The sequence below is a fragment of the Haliotis asinina genome, chromosome 7 (genome assembly GCF_037392515.1).
Source record: "Haliotis asinina isolate JCU_RB_2024 chromosome 7, JCU_Hal_asi_v2, whole genome shotgun sequence".
NCBI lineage: Eukaryota > Metazoa > Mollusca > Gastropoda > Lepetellida > Haliotidae > Haliotis > Haliotis asinina.
Genome location: NC_090286.1, coordinates 39,809,904 through 39,831,668, shown reverse-complemented (window position 1 = coordinate 39,831,668; position 21,765 = coordinate 39,809,904). Strand labels below are relative to the sequence as shown.

Sequence of the window (21,765 nt, the reverse complement as noted above, 5' to 3'; positions counted from 1 at the left end):
GTGTAACAAAATATTTGTAAATTTATTTAACACAATCAAATGCAGCCAATACAACAGTATGACAGTTCTGATCAAGAAAATGGCACAATGTGGAATGGACTCGTACTAGGGTACATGTCTATATTCTGATTTTGGCCAGAGTACATTTCTAATCTGTAGTATCTGTGGCAACAATGACCTCTTCAACCAAACTGTCATGATCTTTATCAGGGTCATCCGTGATGGCTGAAGATTCTTTTATTCCATTCGCAAACTGTTCACAAGAACAACAAAACACCATCGTTTTTCACAAATGTAATTTATTAATAAGTTTTAAAATAAACATAGTTTACATAAACTAAATCCTACCTCCATTATGCCTGAGTTGGGTTACACAAATGCTTACTCCAACAAGATCCGGAAAGTGATTTCACTGAACATAATATCAGTACAAGAGGAACATTTCACAATACATTGCATTGAATCGGCTAACACAGTCTTAGTGGGACAAGTCGCTATAAATTTTGAACATCCAAATAATTCAAAATGTTAATCTAATTGAGAGGAAAATTCAGAAACTTTATCCACTGACAGATACATTTTTTACATAATGGTTGATATTTAAAAAATTGAAACTCAAAACCATTTTTAAAACTGTTCAAATTTAAGCAATTACCTGAAAAAGTTATAAAAAAGGTATAGTATGGAAGTAATAAAATTAAGTTACAAAGGGTTAAAATATGTTAATTCCAAAACTAAGATCCAAAGAAAAACAACAATTCAAATGTCAAGTGTTAATGCGCACAAATAACATCAAAACAAAGGTTGTTTCCCTGTTATTTTATGGATCTCGTGTCCAACATGGTAAAAGGTATTATTGTAAGACCAGAAAGTGTTTTTTTCTAGAAATCTCAGTTTTGGAAAACAATAACACTAGGTAAAATTGTACAAAACAGTTATCAACAGTCTTCATCAACATAGCTTTCCAAACTTTATACAGAATATCAGCAAGTCAGAATTTGAACATCGTAGCACCAACGAATCACTGGCTTTCGGCACATTGTGGATATCATCTAATATCAACCTATGTTATTATGTCAATGTTATATCACACACATCAAGCATGCCTTAATTCTGTGGTCACATTCCTCATATATTGTCACAGTTCACAAGTGGTGGACAGTTCACATCTACAACTGCAATTCACAATGGACAATTCACATCTTCCATTGCAATTCGCAATGATTGCAACTAAACACACTTGTCACATCTGATGTCACAACATGTTTTTGTCACAGCACATAAATTGTGACAGTTCCTATTGTGGTAACAATCAGCTGAGAGACTAACAAACAACAAAGTTTCAGTATCAAATATGGCACCAGCTACACCATGTCTATTCCTGATTTTGATTCAAATGTATATTTTAATGTCAAAATAGAAAAACGTGAACTTTCATTATTCGTTTGTGAATGAAATGTATTAAAATGGTGTTTCAGCCTCTTCAGGTTTATCTTCATATATATTATTCATACTTTACCAAGGACAACTGATGTTTATACGAAAAAATGCTGGATAGATCTTCATTGATTATCAATAACACATGCATATATGTACCATCATATAAGTCTCCTCCCATTATATAGTCAACAAACTACATGATTCTGGAACAATTCATTTGTTTTTACCAATATCAAAGTCATATGTTATTTCAAATTCCTTTTGAAAAAAAACAACAAACTATATTCAGTATATGTGTTCTGCTAATGAATCCTCAGTTGTTCTTTTACAGTCTCTGTATGAGAAAACATACATATATGAAATCAACAAATGAAGATATAATGTATCTATTTGAATTATGCATGTTTTGTAATAATATAATTTACACTCAGAATACAAAATGTACAAAAATATCTATATTACACCTCTTCAAATAGCAATTCCAGACACACTTGGAGGTTTCACGGTTTTATATAATGCAGGTTTCACACCTCAAGGGTCATATGTTTTTCCTGACATGGAAAGACACCTTAATCCTCTACAGTAAACTGGCTCATCATTCACTTGAAGTAAGTAAGCACTGCCTTGATGTCAGTAAAAACTGCCCTTGAAGCAAGTAAAATTCTGATGCAGTTGATCACCCCCTGTTAGTACTGGTACTTGCTAATCACAACTCTTGAGGTAAGCAATTACTAAGTGCTACGTAATTAATATCGACCCTGGAAGTACATGAAACGACTTTGGAGTCAATACTGAGTAATAAGCACTCTGAAGTAAACGTTCATCTCCTTCCTGGTATGTGATGCCACTTTGAAGTAAACACCCAGTAATCATCTGTGAAGTTGGTCATCACCACCAGTCTAGTAAAATGAAATCACTCTGAAGTAAGTCTGGGGTGCAAGTAGTGAATGCATGAGTTCGGTTTTATGCCACATTTAGCAATATTCCAGCAACATCACGGCAGGGACATCAGAAATGGGCTTCACATGTACAAGTACGGTATCATTACCCCCAAAATATCTGATGCAACTTTGAAGTCAGTAATCGTCCTTGAAGTACATTATCCCCACTTTTGAAGTACATTATCCCCACCCTTGAAGTACATTATCACCACCCTTGAAGAAAATTAAAACCATCCTGGAAGAAAATTATCACCACCCTTGAAGTACATTATCACTACCCTTGAAGAAAATTAATACCATTCTCGAACTGAATCATCACCACCCTTGAAGTACTTGATAGTACATTATCCCCAACCCTACATTCCCCCAGAATTGGCTTACATGGGGTGCCACATCACCACCCTGAGGTTAAGCAGTGATCATTCCTTCATTAATCAAGTACTGCCCTTGACAATATCAAACACACAGATATGTTCATTATCTGACCAATCACTGTACATCTGGTCACACGGTCAATGTACCTACAGTAACATTGCAATATGGACACTGTCCGATCACTCCTATACATTGCTACTGATCAGATTGCATGGGCTATGATACAATTAGGGCTGGGATGAGTAGGGCTCAGACCAAGGTATAAATGGGTACCATGTAACTAGGGGTACTTGGAGCAGGTTACTGGTTAACTGGGGTATCATGTAACTAGGATACTTGGACAACTATTGTACTTGGTCCAGGGTACTGGATTATTAGGGTACTTGAACCTGGGTACGGGGTAACTAGGGTAATTAGACCCAGGTAACATGTAACCAGGGTTTTTTGACAGTTAGGGTACTTGAACCAGGGTACCGGGCAACTAGGGTTCTCTGACTTGAGTATGGGGTAACTAGGGTACTCAGACCCAGGTACCATGTAACCAGGGCAACTAGGGTAATCAGACTTCAGTACAAGGTAACTGGGGTACTTGGGCCAGGGTACTGGACAACTAGGGTTTTCTGACTTGAGTACAGGGTAATTAGGGTACTCAGACCCAGGTACCACGTAACCAGGGCAACTAGGGTAATCAGACTTCAGTACAAGGTAACTGGGGTACTTGGACCAGGGTACAGGGTAATTAGGGTACTCAGACCCAGGTACCATGTAACCAGGGCAACTAGGGTAATCAGACTTCAGTACAAGGTAACTAGGGTACTTGGACCCAGGTACTGTGTAACCTGGGCACTTGGACAACTAGGGTACTTGGACCCTGGTATCAGCTAACTAGGGTACTCTGACCAGGACACTGGGTAACTAGGGTACTTAAACATTTTGTGTACTCAGATCCAGGTACAGGGTAACTAGGGTACCCAGGCCCATGTACCCACATAGCAATCTTTACATTTTTCTTAAAGTAAAGCAGGTACCAGGGTACCTTGTAGGGTTGGTTAACAGGAAGCAGGGTAGGTAGTGGGGGGTCGGGTACCTAGGTAGATTTGGGTATTGGGGGTTGGGTACTCAGGTAGTACATATGGACTCCTCCCAGCCCTAAAACAACAATGACCTACCTTCATGCATACAACACTATGTACAATTGTATAACTCATAAATACAATACTTATTAGTTGCAGCCACTTTCCATGCAAAGCACAAAAAGGCGTGACCCGTGAAACAGAACAACATGTGAGTAAAGATAAATATAAACAGATTCTAACATAATGTACATTCCTAACATAACATTGTGTCAAATCACTAGTCAACCCCTCCATCACAAAGAGCCATTGCAATGAAAGGATTAGATTTGGTAACATCTCTTTTCTTTCATGTTAGTGTTAAGGAAATTGTGCAAAAGTTGAAAACATTGCTGCCAGTGTATATATAACTTCATTGTTGGCCACAGAAATTATACTTTACACATAATATTTCTTCTAGTAAAGTTCAAAGTGGGAATAAAAATATTTTGAAGTGCCACATTTATGTTTTTTCTGACTTTTTGATTTAAGAATCAGATTCACCAAATATGTCCTCATTAAAACTTGGTACAGATCTGAATCTTTTATACCAGTGAGAATTCGATAAAAATGGGAAAAGGTAAAAAAATTGTATGCATTAAAGTTCCCATTCTATAAATAAGTCTTGCATAATGGATATTAACGAAGATGTTTTATTGCATATTGAGTATGATATGAACACGTATAAAAGTATAAAAGATGAGAGAAGATAAAAGACACTACGCAATATGCATCAGAAATATTATACATTTCAATGGGTCTACTCCCAGTTGTGTGACTCCCAGTTGTGAGACAGTGGAGTGGGTAATTAACAAAGAAAACACACTATACTTCCCTATGTGATGGAAATTAACCCTAGCTAATTAGGGATACACATAAAAAAATTAAGAAAGTCCAGTTTTGATAAATTTGAGAGTTAGGTGATGATAATTTACAAATCAATAGATAAACCTTTCCTTAGATATAAGGATGTTTACAGAAATATTGGGGAAGAAATTGATGCTTAAAGGCATTTTTAAAATAAAATGGTTATCACAGAGAGATGATGTATGAAATTGGCAGATTCTATTATATATTTCAATGCCATACAATGAGCAACCTGTGGTTTGAAGTTGTAAGTTTAGTAAACCAGTGTGTATAGTAATACTGTTGTAAACCACAGGTTCTTAAAATAGTGAATGCTTACACATTACATAGTAATAACCTTTTGATGAGTCAACAACAGAGCGCCACCTTAACCATATCTTACAATGCTAGATGCTAGGTAGAGATTGGGTAAGTCAAATACATGTATCATCCAATCCAGTATCCTGTTGGATATGATTGACTCTTGTTAACAATGGAAAATTAAAATCAGTATTTGAAGACTATAAACTTTACATAACGTTATAAAATATTGTATTTACCTTGCCATTTCAACAAATCATTTTAGACCAGTGTGATATGATTCTAACTGATCCTGACGAGGTATCTACTAATTCACTGTAAGAGAAAGAGAAATTAATTCACCTGCTTAGATTTACGTGTTTGAAAAGGTAACAATAACTGTTTAACTTTGAATAATATAAATGTCTTACATGAGAGCTATTTGACCGATCTTTTAGATCACCATTATATGACAGCAATGATGTCAACCTGGCTGTTCCATACCTTTGATAATCTATTTAATTATTTCTGTACCTATCGATGCTCTTTAGTGAAAACAATAAACGCCCTCTAACAAAAAATAGTAACTCATTAATGAACTATGCCTTCTGTTGGTATCCTTCAGCAACAGGGTTGTTCCCACTTTCATTGTAGGGATGTGGAAGCACCACCTATGTGCACTGAACCATTAATTAATGTGTCTCACAAATGGGAGTTCTCACAAATAGGATACCTTTCAATGCCTGGGTGGATGATCAACAAAAAACGTTTAATAAAATCTGCATTGAAAGTTATGATTTAAAAATGAGGAGATACATGAAAACACATTCTGTATAATGACTTTCAATATTCTTATCACTAGATACATACGGAAAATGATATGTAAATATATTCATGTTAATATACTCAGTTACAAGTGACATCATGAGAACCCCCCATAAAAAAATTCTTCTGTTAACAATTGTACAGATAGCACTTATGAATAAAAACAGTTCACTTCCGATAAAATTGAACAGTTCTATTAAAATGAATATTAACAAGTGGCAACAATGTAAAATGTTGCAATTTTGAATGAATTGAACCCATAATTGTTTCATATCTTCAGCTTAAAATTTGTCCAAATAACATTACTTGCCATGTTTTATATAATTTCTACAATGAGGGTTTACGTGGCTGGACATGCTGTTCTCCGTATATTGCGATTATCAACAAGGTTGTACCAATCCACTGAATTGCCATTAATGATGACATTTCTCATGCAGCCAGTAAAGCCTTCTGTTGTGGAGGCTGCGACTTGAGGGAAATTCTCTGTAACATAAAAATTACATTCACAGTGAATAAGTGATTGAGTTCAGTTTTATTCCATTTTAAGAGTACTAAAATTCAATTGCATATCACCACAGATTAATTCTTATCAAATAATGACAGTAATGTGTGCACATTCTCAAGACTTCTTTGGGCTACAAATGTTTCGAAAATAAGAGCAGTGGTCTCCAAAAACAAAGTGCATGCTCAAAGTGATATCATTATTACCAGCTATGTGGCGGCAGTCTATTAACAACTGAACCTTGACCAGACAATCCAGCAATCAATATCATGAACACTGATGTGCACAAATGAGCAAGCCTGACCACCCAATACTGTTAGTCACCTCTTATGACAAGCACAGATTGATGAAACCAAATTTTAACCCATATCTTCATGGGGCATGCTAGAAAAGAATATTGTTACCCTGGTCAATGGATCTGTCTGCAATTGATTATCATTTTTAACTCCCTTAGGATCATACAACAAAATTGCCTATGAGTTCATAAGTACTTCCATTTTATCTCTTCAGATGAGTGAGTGAGTGAGTGAGTTGAAATCCATTAGGATCATATTACCAAAAATCGCCAGTGAGTTCATACTTCCATTTTATAACTTCAGATTAATGTCTACCATTATTATCATCTGCTGGAATATTTGAACTGTGTGAGAGCTTACCTGGTTTTCCCCCTATAAACATGGGGCTGTCTGTTGGGGTGGTACGGAGACTGCCCAGACTTGGCCCGAACGTCTTTCCCCAGTCATCCACGTCTATGGATACAACATTCCGTATAACCTCTGCAGTTACTCGGTGCCATTTCTGATCACAGGGAAGGTACTGCCTCATATTTGGCGTGACAGCCCTGAACTTGTCGTTGTTGTTCTTAATGGTAAATTGAACCTGGAGAAAGAGTTTTGAGTGAGAAACATTCCTGAAACCCTCAGCATGATGGAGACCCCGAGATAACTATAACATACTGTTGTCACTACTGTCACTGATGGCAACACTTCAGAAGAAATATCAATCATCTAATTCATGTATATCGAAAGAGCATACTTTCAAAAGCTTATCAAACATGCTTTAAAGTTTGAAATGGATAGAATATTTGATTTATACTTTTAGAATACTTTCCCCACATGACTGAGATGATATCTGAGAAGGAAAGCTTTTCCCAAAATACATCATCAATACTGGCTGAATATAACTTTGGATCAAAGGGTTATTTAATTCAAATACTGACATCTTTCTATGTTAATCTTTTTATTTTCTCAATAAACACAGTTTAATAAACAAGTTTTCTTGTATCATATCCTTTGTGTACAGAAAACCTTCACTTCACCTTGACAAACGTTCTTGTCAAGTTAAATACTTTAAGAGGAACACTTTATATGGATAGACAATGTCTTTGTTGCAGTGGATGCAGTGTTTCAATGTCAATCCTAACACCATTATTTGCACAATAACGGTGTTAGGATTTACATTGAAACACTGCATCCACTGCAATAACGAAGATGTATATCCACAAAAAGTAATTCTCTTCATCATACCAGCTTAAGAAAGTTCCATACTTTATGTCTATATAATTATAATCATTACCGCTCCTTTGTACAGCTCCAAGGTCATACCAAGGTCCCCTGATTCACTGCTAATTGTGACAAGTGTTCCATTTCCAGAGTTGGTCCTGAATTCCAGGCTGATTTTCAAGAACTCTCCTATATAGAATGCTTGTGCTGGAACAACAAAACACAAGATTAAGCCTGGGAAATTGCACCACCTCTTAAGCTGGCATACCAAGACATTGGATTCCTAGGTTGGGAAAACCTACTTAATTTGTTTGTAAAGGGTCCAGAACTTGTATGTCATGTCCTACGATCATGAACTTTTGGTCTAGCTTTTCAAAGGACTGATGGATTTTCATCTTCCCCATGAAACTTATTCAAAGGTCTTCAAGATGTTTCACATTCCTCACACAACTTATTCAAAAGACTTAAACATGTTTCATATTCCTCACAAGACTTTAACATGTTTCATATTCCTCACAAGACTTTAACATGTTTCATATTCCTCACACAACATATTCAAAAGACTTTAACATGTTTCATATTCCTTACAAAATTTATTCAAAAGACGTTAAGATGCTTCATATTCCTCACACAACTTATTCAAAAGACTTTAACATGTTTCATATTCCTCACACAACTTATTTAAAGGACTTCCTCACATGGAAGGGTATAAGATGGTAAAGTCCATCCATTACTTACCAGACCTCTCTCAACAAAACAACATTGTTTCTATCAATGCATGGAAACAGCCCCTAAATTATTTTTTATTATAGTTAACAAATGCAAACAAAAAGTCCCTTGTGAAGACAACATGTCTCCTTGCTGTTTATGCATGATAAGAGTTACCTGACATTTCTGGAACTGAAATCGGGAATGAAAATAGAGGGCAACCTTTGCAACATGGCTTAGATTCTCATATCATTTGCTAAAATGTACCAAACAAAACATGTCTTAATCTGTGGGAAACATTCAAGTCTTGAGTCCAAACATGTGCCACAACCAAAACAACATGAACTATCTCTCAATCAACCAATGCTTGAAATACATGTAAACAATAAACTTCATGCGCAAAAAGAAAGTAGTCTTTCAAGAGGCAGAATTAGATAGAGTGCAGAGCAAACATTCACAGCAAAATTGTACTTTACAAAACATCCAGGCACAAGAAAACACATATATAAATGTTACAGATGCATCCATGTGAATCGAGACCATACAATAGATCTCCTAGTATTATATGGTCTCTGGTGTGTATGATCTACTTTGAAATTAGAAGAAATGAAAATTATTATTTGTTTCATTATATAGGTAGTTCTTTGCTCTAAAACGTAAGCATAAATAATGAAGTGCTAACACACCCTCTACACTGACCAACTACATGCTGACAAGCTGATAAAGCACCTTTCACTATGTGCAAACTAAAGATGTCGGAAATAATTAGGGAAACAGCTAATTTCTTCTTCAATGGGCATTTTAAGAGCTTAGTGGATGAAGAACGATGACAATTTCGATGGATATACAGCTTCTTTTATTCTGTGAAAGACAACGTTTCAACATAGCTAGTCACTTGCATGACAATGACGTTAGAATCTATGTCCAAATGGCACCTTTCACAGAATAAAAAAGTTGTATGTCCATGAAAATTGTCATCATTCTTTCTTGAAACAGCTCGCCTTGCCCTTCTAACTAACGAGCAAATTTAGATATTATTTGCCACCCCTTCCAAACATGAAAGAAATGTGTTTGCATTTGAAAGGAAGCAAAAGACTTTTCACCACTCAGTGAACAATGAGAAAATGAGACACAACTTACACACAAGATTGGGTCCTGATGGAATGGCTACAACAAACATTCTTCCTCTTAATAAAGTAAAAAATGAAAAAATTCTAATGCTGCCTGGAAATGTTTAACCAATGAAAAAGATCCAGTCAAAGCAAACTTAGGCTCAGTATCATTCATTACAACGAGTCTAACACAAGGGTCTAGAACTCAGTACTTTCCTACTTCATCAACTTATGATGGCCCCACTGTTCAGTTGCTTTGACGAACATGACCCCATTTGATCTCAAATCATTTGGCATTTTGAATTTGACACTCGGTGTGCCTTGAGGCAGCAAGAGTTGTACACTCCACAGGGATCTGATACTGATAATGCTATGTGCCACTGAGATTGACATCCAATAATCGGGGGAAACATATACCAGCAGCTTGAGCAAGCACTACTTGTGTGGATATGTGTGCTATATGAATACCCTATAACAATAACCCTAGTAGAAGGCCGTATGAGGTAACCTTTTGAAATGACCAATCAGAACGCAGCTTACCAAACTGGGACGGTTAATATTCACACATAACATTTGAACTTTTACCTAAAAAACATTTGTACTTGAATGATTCTGAAAGCTACTTTCCGCATGATCAATCCCAAGTGATTCATATACAGGTTGTCATTATTCACCACAAGGAGTGAACAGTCACTGAAAATATCGTTTTGGTAAATATTCAAGAATGTGATTGTGTGAAAATATAGGCTAACAGTAACCTTGCAATAAGAAACCCATCTTCATATATTCTGCATATCAAATACCTGTGTTTTAAACTCATATTCATTTGTCGAAAGATCAGTGTCAGCAACCAGGGAAATTTGTAAGTTCCCCTGAACCCTTAATATTAGAAGTCTGATTGGTTAAATCTGTTAAGTCATCTCACATTTAACTGGACGGTCATAGGTCGCTCATAGGTTAGCTGATGTGACCTTCTCCCAGGGTTTGTTGGACTCAGTATAGTAGTGTAATGGATAATACTGAGTCTAAGTTTACTCAGGCTGAAAAAGATACTAACTTTAGTCATACTGACTTGAGAAGATGAAACATAACATACATCCAGCATATACATACAACAAACATCAAACAAATACATACAACAGACATCAAACATATACACACAACAGACATCAAACAAATACATACAACAGACATCAAACATATACACACAACAAACATCAAATATATACATACAACTAACATCAAACCCATACATACAACAAACATCAAACATATACACACAACAGACATCAAACAAATACATACAACAGACATCAAACATATACACACAACAAACATCAAATATATACACATAACTAACATCAAACATATACACACAACAGAAATCAAACATATACATACAACTAACATCAAACCCATACATACAACAAACATCAAACATATACACACAACACACATCAAACATATATATGCAACTAACATCAAACATATACATACAACTGACATCAAACATATAGATACAACCGACATCAAACATACATACAACTGACATCAAACATATATGCACGATAAACATCAAACACATACACACAACCGACATCAAACATACAACCGACATCAAATACATACACATAACAAACATATACATACAAAATACATCAACAATACACATACAAGAAACATCAAACACATACATACAACTGACATAAAACATATACGCACAACAAACATCAAACTCATACATACAACAGACATCAAACATATACAACAGACATTAAACACATACACACAACAAACATATACATACAACAGACATCAAACATATACATACAACAAACGTCAAACATATAAGCACAACAAACATCAAACACATACACACAACAGACATCAAACATATACAACCGACATCAAACACATACACACAACAAACATATACATACAACAGACATACAAAATATACATACAACAGACATCAAACATATACATACAACAAACATCAAATAAACATCAAACATATACATACAACATCAAACAAGCATGAAACATTTATACCAGTCTGTCAACCATTCTGCATATGAAGATATTGCTCCATATGTACAACAGCTTTAAATATGTAAGGCCACACCATTTTCATTATTGTTTCCATAGATGTAAGACCTTGTAGTGGGTGGTTTTAGGTGATAGTTGTCCATAGTATTTTGTGCAGTAATTTTCACCACTGTAGATTTAAAGATCTGTTACAGAATACCTTAGGATAACACATAAAAGTTCCCAACACTATTGCACTGTCTCAGTAGAGAGTCCTATTTTGTAAGACATTCTTTCAAAAGCTTGACTGTAATTACCATCCAATTACATATTCTAGAATACCCATTAAACAAGCAATTACATACTGGGTAAAACAGAAAATCTAACTCCTCTGACACATACAAAAAATGTTCTTTTACAAATGAAATAGGATAATACTGAAATATCGTTTTTTCTCAAATATGGAAATTATTGAGGAGAACATTTAAAGTTCAATTATAATGCCATCAATCTTAGATTGACATAAGACATAAGATAGTATTTGCCCCACGGTTATCAGAATGTAGACAGCACATCATCAGAACGTTTGCTTTGTCTCGTCAACAATATACTGCATGTGACATGTGAATACTTTCTGTAACATGTGTAGTTGTCAGAACTCACAGTATATTCCCCAGGAGTTGCCCTGGAAGGAGGCTCCAGGCTCCACTTTCTTGTTACACAACCCAACCCCACTGATGACCTTTGTGTCAGCGATGTCAATCACTTCCCCGTTGATGGTGAACTTTCGTAGACATCCACGAAGACTGTGTGGTACCTGATGCAAGAGACATTGTCTTATTCTTGTGTTCCATTCCTAGCAATGTAGGAGGAATACTTGTGTCAAATTGAAACAGGTGTTGAAGAAATACTTATGTCAAGTCAAAACTGATGTAGAACACATTTTTGTGTCATGTTCACTCTGATGTAGAACAAATACTTGTGTCAAGTTCATACCAATGTAGAACAAATACTTGTGTCAAGTTCACACTGATGTAGAACAAACACATATGTCAAGTTCATAATAAATAGGAAGAATACTTGTGTCCAATTCATATTGATGTAGATCAAAAAACTTGTGTAAAGTTCATAGTGAGTGAGTGAGTTTAGTTTTACGCCGCACTCAGCAATATTCCAGCTATATGGCGGCGGTCTGTAAATAATCGTGTCTGGACCAGACAATCCAGTGATCAACAACATGAGCATCGATCTGCGCAATTGGGAACCAATGACATGTGTCAACCAAGTCAGCAAGCCTGACCACCCGATCCCGTTAGTCGCCTCTTGAGATAAGCACAGTTGCCTTTTATGGCAAGCATGGGTTGCTGAAGGCCTATTCTACCCTGGGACCTTCATGGATCATGTCAAGTTCATACTGATGTAGAACAAATACCTGTGTAAAAATTCATAATAAATAGGAATACTTGTGTCAAATTTATATTAATGTAGATCAAAATACTTGTGTTATGTTCTTACTGATGTAGAACAAATACTTGTGTCAAGTTCATACCAATGTCGAACAAATACTTGTGTAAAAATTCATAATAAATAGGAATACTTGTGACAAATTTAAATTAATGTAGATCAAAATACTTGTGTTATGTTCTTACTGATGTAGAACAAATACTTGTGTCAAATTTCTATTGATGTAGATAGCGTACCAGGTTGTCCACATCACTCTTGTATTTGTTTGGCAGCCCCCCAACATACATGGGTGCAGCAATGTCCAGCCTTCTGGCAATTGGCTCCTTGATGCGATTCTGATTCTCGACCTTCAGATGGATGTTTCGGCTGCCTTTGTTCACAACCACCTGAAATGACAATGATCAGTACCAAAAGGATCTGTAGCTCACCTTCACACCAAGGGGATATAACGGCCACCTTCAGTTAACACTAGAAGAACACATCAAATATGTATAAATGTCACTTCTTTGAGTGGCATTTAGAAGTTGGTATGATGAACAAGGAGAGTTCTATGGATATGCAAGTCTGCAATATAATATGAGGGACGTTTCAGTGTAGCTTCTAACACCATTTATCATTGTGATGGGACAGGTAACTTTATCAACCTCCTTTCACATTTTACTGCTAAAACAGAACAATTCATACATAGAAACCTTTGATTTAAAAAATAAGTGTTGTTTACATGAAACTTTTGACTTTTGTTTTCGCTACTGCAGCAAAAACTTGTCTTGAAACAAACAGAAAGCAAACCACCTGCCAACACAAACAAACACTGAAACCTGAACTGAAACTGAACCATTAAAATATGGGTGCATGTTTAAAAATATAAATGTGTATCACAAGGAATTTAATTGGTCATGTCTTAGCATACAGTTTTCCATACACCAAAGCTGTAATTTCAATATGGCTGCCTGCATGACTTACTGAATGCCACCTTCCATCCCCGAGACGTCGGCCCGATCGGATGCTATGTTGGTCAGCTTTGTGACGATAGGACAACACTATTTCTCCATTCTGAAGCTGTACAACTAGATAGTCAGTCTTGGCTTGGTTGGTCAGCAAGAAAAATAATCCGTCAGCATAATATGAACGGAAGCTGAATGATATGTTGAATCTGGAAGTAAAGAATAAAACATACCTCAAATCTATCTTCATCTACCCCATAAAATTCAAAAGACAAAGCTGTAGAGATTGATAAAGTATGTTTTCATTGGACTTATCCTCAGTCTGTGAATAGATATAATCCTGGCACAAACAAACAGTGAGCTCAGAGATCATGAACGAATATCTAGATTTACTTCTTTTGGAGCATTCACATTGCAGAAAGTGAGAAGGGGATATAATGTTATATAGTGTTGTTCACTGACTGTGAGACACACCAGTTTTACACAAGCTACAATTGTTAAGCCATAAGTCAAAACATGAGACACAAAAAATTAACTGTCTGGATTCAAACTAGAACTGCAAAAATTCTGTTCAATTAATCAAATATTGAATCTTACACCTTAGTTTTGGTTTCCGAAATCCATTCTCACTATTTTGATTTGATATTTGAATACCTATTTAAATTATTTCCACACAGCCTAAAAGTAATTCTGACTCCAGCTCAAGCAGTTTGGAGTGTTGAAATAAGGTGAAACGTGATTGGCTGATGCCGGGCTTATTAGAAAACGACTATTGTTGTTAGCAGATATTGCTTCATGATAAAAAGGCCAACACTGAGAGCTCTGAAATCTAATGTTTTCACTTGTATGAAGAATCAAATTGAAAATGATTGAACTGAGGGCCCAATATAAAAAATCTAATTGAACTGAGAACTGGATGAATAGTTGAAGCTGTAATTCAAACACAGGGATGATGAGCAATATCCAATAAGGCCTGATCAAGTTAGTTAGGTAACAATTATCAGATGCTTGATGGGTATTTAGAAGTTGGAAGGTAAAATAACAATGTATGGTATGGATTTAAAACTTCAATAATATTTACAAACATGACATTTCTTGGCTACTTCTTGCTCTTTCATCAGCTGATGGAGGGGCAAGAAGTAACCCAGAATAGTTGTGTTGTAAAAGTTGCACTGTTGTTAAAGAACTTGTAACCCATACTATATTTTATGTGAATAATTATGAGTTTCAAAGTAAAATATGAGTGAGTTTAGTTTTACTCTGCACTAGGCAATATTCCAGCTATAGGGCGGCAATCTGTAAATAATTGAGACTGACCAGACAATCCAGTGATCAACAATATGAGCATCAATCTGCCCAATTGGGAACAGATGACATGTGTCAACCAAGTCAGCGAGCCTGACCACTCGATCCCGTTAGTCGCCTCTTGAGATAAGCACAGTTGCCTTTTATGGCAAGCATGGGTCTACCCTGGGACCTTCCCGGATCAAGTAAAATATGAATTAACAATTTCTTGATAACCAGGGATACTCACGTCTTGACGACTTCTTTCCTTTTGAACTTAATCTGAGCAAAACTGTTGTCACTGTTTCCGAAGACAAAAGCGCCAGACTCGAATGATTGCGGTTCCTCTGGGCCACATGATTCAGGTGCCTCTGATGTTGATGCTGTAGCTTCTGTTGTTGTTGGGGTTGATGTTGTTGTAGTAGCAGAAGTAGTAGAAGTAGTAGTGGTAGTGGTAGTGGTGGTCGTAGTGGTAGTGGTAGAGGTAGTAGTTGTAGTGATTTCTATTTTATTGTCAGACTGAGGAGGGGGTGCGAAAACCCGTGAGGCTGTGGTTTCTGGGAAGCCATTCAAGCTGTTGTTGTTATGATTGTTGGCAAAGCTGAACAAATTGTTCAGATCATATGGGCATCGTCCAATATCTGCATGCTTGTACTCTACAGGAAGATTTAGGTTACGCAGCCTGTGAAATGAAATATATCACATGTAAATCCTTCATGAGATTCGAATACAAACTTTATGATTCATCCAAAATGTTCAGCAGGTTTTTCTTATGTCCTAACTGCCATGATTTCTCTGTTAGTGTAGGAAAAATTTAATTGGAATAAAGTTCATGATATAATGATAAAACTGTGTGAACCACGGCAGAGAATACAGATTCGCATAAGTACATACACTGGTGCGTCTCTCAAGACTTAAATAGCTCAATTAGTTACTTCCTTTCTTGAAAACAGAATGATGGATTATCCGTACCTTAACTGACAAAATTAATTCACCCAGAACAGTGACATAAAATTTCTGTTCCAAAACCATAATCCATAAGTTTTATCTTTTACTCTCAGATATACATATAAACAAATACTACAAAGCATCCTCATACATCACAGGTCCCTCGATAACGCACAGAATGGCATTTGGCATCAATATGGCATAACATACAGTCTTCCACTTTTTAACTCAGGGTTTTACGAGCAACACAAGTGTGTGTCCAGTTCACAAAAAAAGTACAGAATAGACGCAGATAAAAAAAATCCCGAGTGATGAACAATATTATTCATTATACCCACAACACATCGATGACTTAATGAATTTTTGGTTGTTCCTTTCTGAACAGTTAGAAGCATCATCTCCTGTCCATTGTCAATGATTCATTTCCAGCTGTCAAAAAATTATCAAAAGGTACAGCTCTCTACACAGATACTTCACAACACCCTTGTTTTGCCTGCAAGGGCCATTAAAACTAATATTTCGGGGAACCCCATGTTTGTGAGTTGAGGTAAAACTTTGTCAACTTACTTTCCATTGATAATAATATCACTGATACAACCGTCCAACGACTGCTTGGAGGCGACCATGTTGCTGGCATCAAAACCGCCAGGGAGCCCACCTAGGAACATTCGGCCCTTGTCTGGGTCAATGGGAATGGTGTTTATCCCAATAGGAAGGCTTTCCTCAGCAACTCTCTTATCATCAACAATCATCATCAATCTAGGAAAACATTTTAAACAAAATGGCTATAATTATCATCACAGTTAAAACTTGTATACAAAAATGTGTGCTTAATCAGACAGTATTTGCCTGAAACATATCACTACATGTAGAAGGCCTTTCTTATTCTCACTGATATCAGCTGAAACAAATAATCCAAAGAGTTCTTATTGCATGAATGCTTGTTTTTAAATGAAGGCCTTCTCTTGTAACATCATCAAGTATAAGCTGCTAAACCATCAAGTGAAGAATCATTTGAGAACCCTGTGATAAACAATGCCATCCGCCATTGACAAAATGTGCCTCCTCCCAGTCTTGCGGTAAAATGAGGAAGCCATGTTATGGTGTGTATGGAAGAGACATCCTGCCCAAAAGGATGGAAAAGTTATGATATGTAGACTCTATGACACTGCAAGATTTTGATCACTCCATGATGTAAACAACCACTAAGTGTTGCATATGTAGCAGGGCAGTGAATGTACAGACGACAAACACACGCTACGGGTGTGAGCTATTGCCAGAGCAATCTTTATTTTTGTGGTCGATAAGTCACCCCTGTGGGTGAGACTGGGGTGACAACCGAGCTAAGCAACAGTCTGTATCCCGAATATATCTGATTTGTCAAGTGTCTGTCAACTTGTCTGTGTGGTGACTTTGTGCAGAGTGCAGGCTATTAGACAAAGATTTTAATTTGGAGGTTTAGCTTGGCCAATCAGTTGATCACGTCATGGCTTGGGTTCGTTAAGGGCTTGAGGGACACATGACCTATTAAGCAGCCTACAGATATACATATACAGAACAGAAAACATTAAAATAATAAAATCCCTATGTACATAGTTGTGTCTGCCACACATATTGGCTATCTCAGCAGAGAACGCATTGACCACAAGAATAGTAGACGGAACTATACATACATGGGTATCCTTCCACTGCTTCATGGCATTTGGTTAGATATTCAAGAAATGATGTTTGTACTGAGTACTTTACCTACTGGATACATGTTTTCAGTCTGCCAGTTTGTAGTGTACCAACATAATTTTCAGTTTAAACATTTTTAGCTTGAGGACATTATTCATGCCACCTAGTTGCTACTCAGTTTATACTTCAAGAATTTAAAAACACTCTTTTAATGATTACACACAAATTATTTAAATAACTGAGTTGACCTACCTTCTGCCTGACTTGACAACAGCGATATTATGCAACTTTTCATCATTATATGCGTCAGCAGACTGTAGAACAACAGGTCGGCCACCAGCGGCAAACCTGCCCTCTATTCTGCCATTATTTAGAGATAATGAGTAGAAATTCTGAAACAGAACACAGTTCCATATTATTCCCAGCCCCACACATACACAATTTAACTGTGACTGCTTGAACTCCATGATGTCTTATATCCTTTCTGACATGTAGCCAGTCATGAGTGAGCAGACATCACCTTGGTAACAACATAAATGACCTATGAGGATTCTGGATAAGAAAATAATTCCCAAGCAGCCTAAGATTGTCAAGACTGAATGGTTCATGCAGTCAGGGTAGGTGACTTTGTAGATTGCATGTCATCACTTCCCAATCACATGACCGATGTGTAACTGAATCATTGGACTGTTTTGTGATTTCATCATTAACAGACCTTGTCATACAGATGAAGTCAGTGAGTGAGTGAGTGAGTGAGTGAGTGAGCATGGTTTTTTGCTGCTTTTCACAATATTCCAGAAATATCCTAGCAGGCGAGACCAGTAATGGTCTTCACCCATATAGGGAATCAAACCCAGGTCATCGGCATGATGAGCGAACGATTTAACCACTAGGCTACCCCACTGACCCTCTTATAATGAAAATGACTGGCAGCAGAGTAGTTAAAAAAAATAAACACACCACAAAGAAAAATATTTGGAGAGCTGTAGAGAATGATAAACATTTGCCCTTGATCTATTGAAATTTAAAAAAGACCGAAACTATTACAGTAACTAGATAACTGATGTTGCTGTGTACTGGACCCTATCTTATTGTCTGTAATGCTCACATCATTATGATCCATCGCCAGCAGCAGCATGGCATCTCTCTGCTTCGTGATGAAGGACACTGACACATCTGCTTCATCAGGCATGCTTTCAGCCTTGAACATCGCAAAGCCATCATCACCATGGAAACCAGCTTTACGAATACCCTGAAATGTGCAGAAAACATCTGAGGATGACATTTCTTTATATTCATGAAACGTTTCAAGAAAAATATATATTAAAAAGACAATAACAATATGTCTTTCAGTGGTTGTTATACATGACCAAGGTATTTTACGGATTCAAGCTTCTTCATTCTTTCCCATGCTTCACCTGATGAAGGGATCTGTAATGATCCTGAAACACTGTGTGGGATAGAATAAAGAAGCTTAACTTATAAAATCAGTAATAACATTCTTTCACACTGCTTCAATAGAAATTTTTACTCAGAGGTATGGTCCTGCAAATGTTCAAAAGAAAAGCCTGCAGTTTGGACAGGGAGAGGTTTCTGTCTCATTCAAAAAGTGTCAAACAGTTGGTTCATGTGAATTTATTAATGTACTGACAGTGTCGGAGCATCCAGCAGACATCCCCACAGAGTTGCCAGTGAAGAGGTCCTGCATGGTCGTGCTGAACCCGCCGAGCCCGACATCACGCATGCAGCCAAAGTAGTTGTTGGTCTCGAAGGTAGTGCTGTGAAGCAAAGAGGGATGGGACGATTGGAATGTTATTTGGGTTTGTGACTAAGAATAAGCTGGAACTAGAGAGATTAGAGGTTAACTGTCAGGGCAAGCATCAAGAGTCAGTGGATGAATCCCAGCAGGTGACAAGATACAGCAGATGACTCCCCCGAAAGGTGACAAGATTCAGAACATGAATCATAACAGGTGACAAGATTCAGGACATGAATTCCCCTGCGACAAGATTGAGGGCATGAATCCAAACAGGTGATGACATTCAGGACATGAATCCCTATGTCACAAGATTCAAGACATGAATACCAACAGGTGACAAGATTCAGGACATGAATACCAACAGGTGGCAAGATTCGGGACATGAATACCAACAGGTGACAAGATTCAGGACATGAATCCCTATGTCACAAGATTCAAGACATGAATACCAACAGGTGACAAGATTCAGGACATGAATTCCAAACGGTGTAGGTACCTACTGTTCTACAGAATGGACCTGCAAATTATGTGACTCACATTTTCTGATACTTGGAGAGGTCAAGACTTGCTGGAATGCCACCAAAATAGAATGGATACCCTTTAAGGTCAAGGCCATTGTTGCCTCTTTTGGCCTCGAAGAACACCTGTTCATCATCCACCTTTAACAATGCTGAAATAAACATGGAGAAGTTACAGTTTGATTCTTGAAATAAATCCAAAACCTTTCAGTGTTGCACTCAGATGAACACAAGACACATAGTCCTTTGCAACTGAGAATGCAGGGAATACACTTCACAGAAACATGGATTTTGAAGCATTTAGTTCATCATCAACATAATCACCATACCATTATCATCATTATCATCAGTGAATCATTCTTAACATCATTATCTTCTGTGCCAACATTATTGTCGTCATGTACATTAAATGTAGTCTCCCACCTTGCAGCTTATTTCTTTCAATTCCAACTTTAGTCCACTTGTTGGTATTGTACTTATTCTTGGTCATTCCTTTGCCCAGGCTCATTCCTCCATTGTAGAACTGGAACATCACCTTGCCATCACGCAGTTCAATGGACATGAAATCACCCTGTAAATACACAATATCTTCTAAGGATAGGGAAACAGCAAACCAAAACTGAGGCTGTGACGTGAATGTTGTTTAAACCTTAGTTATATTATGGCAGAACATACAATAATTGATTCTAGCAAAAAAAAAAAGAAAAAAAAAGGCACCATAATTCAACATTCACATAGATATAAGCACCATTAGAAGGCATCATTTGAACAAAATGGTTCAATTCTCAAGAACACTAAACACTACACTACACTACTAAACAAGAATCATCATCAGAAGACATATCACCAGGCCCCCACATATCTGAATGAACAAATCATCTGACAGTTACTTGATGGGATACAGAAAACATTTTAGACTAAGTCTAAATCGTATCCATGGAAACCAAGAAAAATAAAACTGAAAAAATTCTGCAAATAGCAAAAGGGCCAGTTCAATGTCTCACAAATCTGCCAAGTTCTGCTGGAAGATATTGAACAGTTTTCGAGTTGTGCTCTGGAAATGAAGCCTACCCCTCCCTTTTGAGACTTAGTCCCATTTGTTTCCATGGAAACCAGGAACAATAGAAATGAATATAACCCCATCTGCAAACAGCTAAAGGCGCTACTTTGGGATCTGCCTCATGTATCTGCCCAGTGTGGGTGAAAGATATCGACAAGTTTTGATATGCTCCGGAAATGAAACCCATCCTGCCCTTTGTGACTAAGTCCACATCATTTCCATGGACACAGAGAATGTAATAAAAAAAAAAAAAATGCAAATAGCTAAAGACACCACTTCAAGATCTGCCTCACATATCTGCCAAGTTTTGCTGAAAGATATTAAGAAGTTTTCGAGTTGTGCTCTGGAAGCAAAACCCACCCTTCCCTCTTGAGACTTAGTTCGAATTGTTTCCATGGAAACCAAAAAATAATTAAGCAC

The 21,765-nt window shown here is 36.9% G+C and overlaps 1 protein-coding gene across 1 annotated transcript in view; it reads right to left on the bottom strand.

Annotated features, from left to right (window-relative positions):
- Positions 1–282: 282 nt before the first annotated feature.
- LOC137290654 (laminin subunit alpha-2-like) overlaps positions 283–21,765 on the bottom strand; it is a 135,894-nt gene continuing 114,411 nt past the window's right edge. Inside the window, exons 50-63 of the mRNA XM_067821730.1 lie at positions 20,709–20,856; positions 20,305–20,437; positions 19,660–19,786; positions 19,117–19,260; positions 18,261–18,400; positions 16,899–17,090; positions 15,634–16,065; positions 14,119–14,308; positions 13,392–13,541; positions 12,355–12,508; positions 9,692–9,718; positions 7,917–8,050; positions 6,998–7,220; positions 283–6,322 (exon numbers count right to left, since the gene is read on the bottom strand). Of these exons, the coding sequence (XP_067677831.1) occupies positions 6,180–6,322; positions 6,998–7,220; positions 7,917–8,050; positions 9,692–9,718; positions 12,355–12,508; positions 13,392–13,541; positions 14,119–14,308; positions 15,634–16,065; positions 16,899–17,090; positions 18,261–18,400; positions 19,117–19,260; positions 19,660–19,786; positions 20,305–20,437; positions 20,709–20,856 (2,337 nt within the window). The 3' untranslated portion in view covers positions 283–6,179. The remainder of the gene's footprint in view (positions 6,323–6,997; positions 7,221–7,916; positions 8,051–9,691; positions 9,719–12,354; positions 12,509–13,391; positions 13,542–14,118; positions 14,309–15,633; positions 16,066–16,898; positions 17,091–18,260; positions 18,401–19,116; positions 19,261–19,659; positions 19,787–20,304; positions 20,438–20,708; positions 20,857–21,765) is intronic.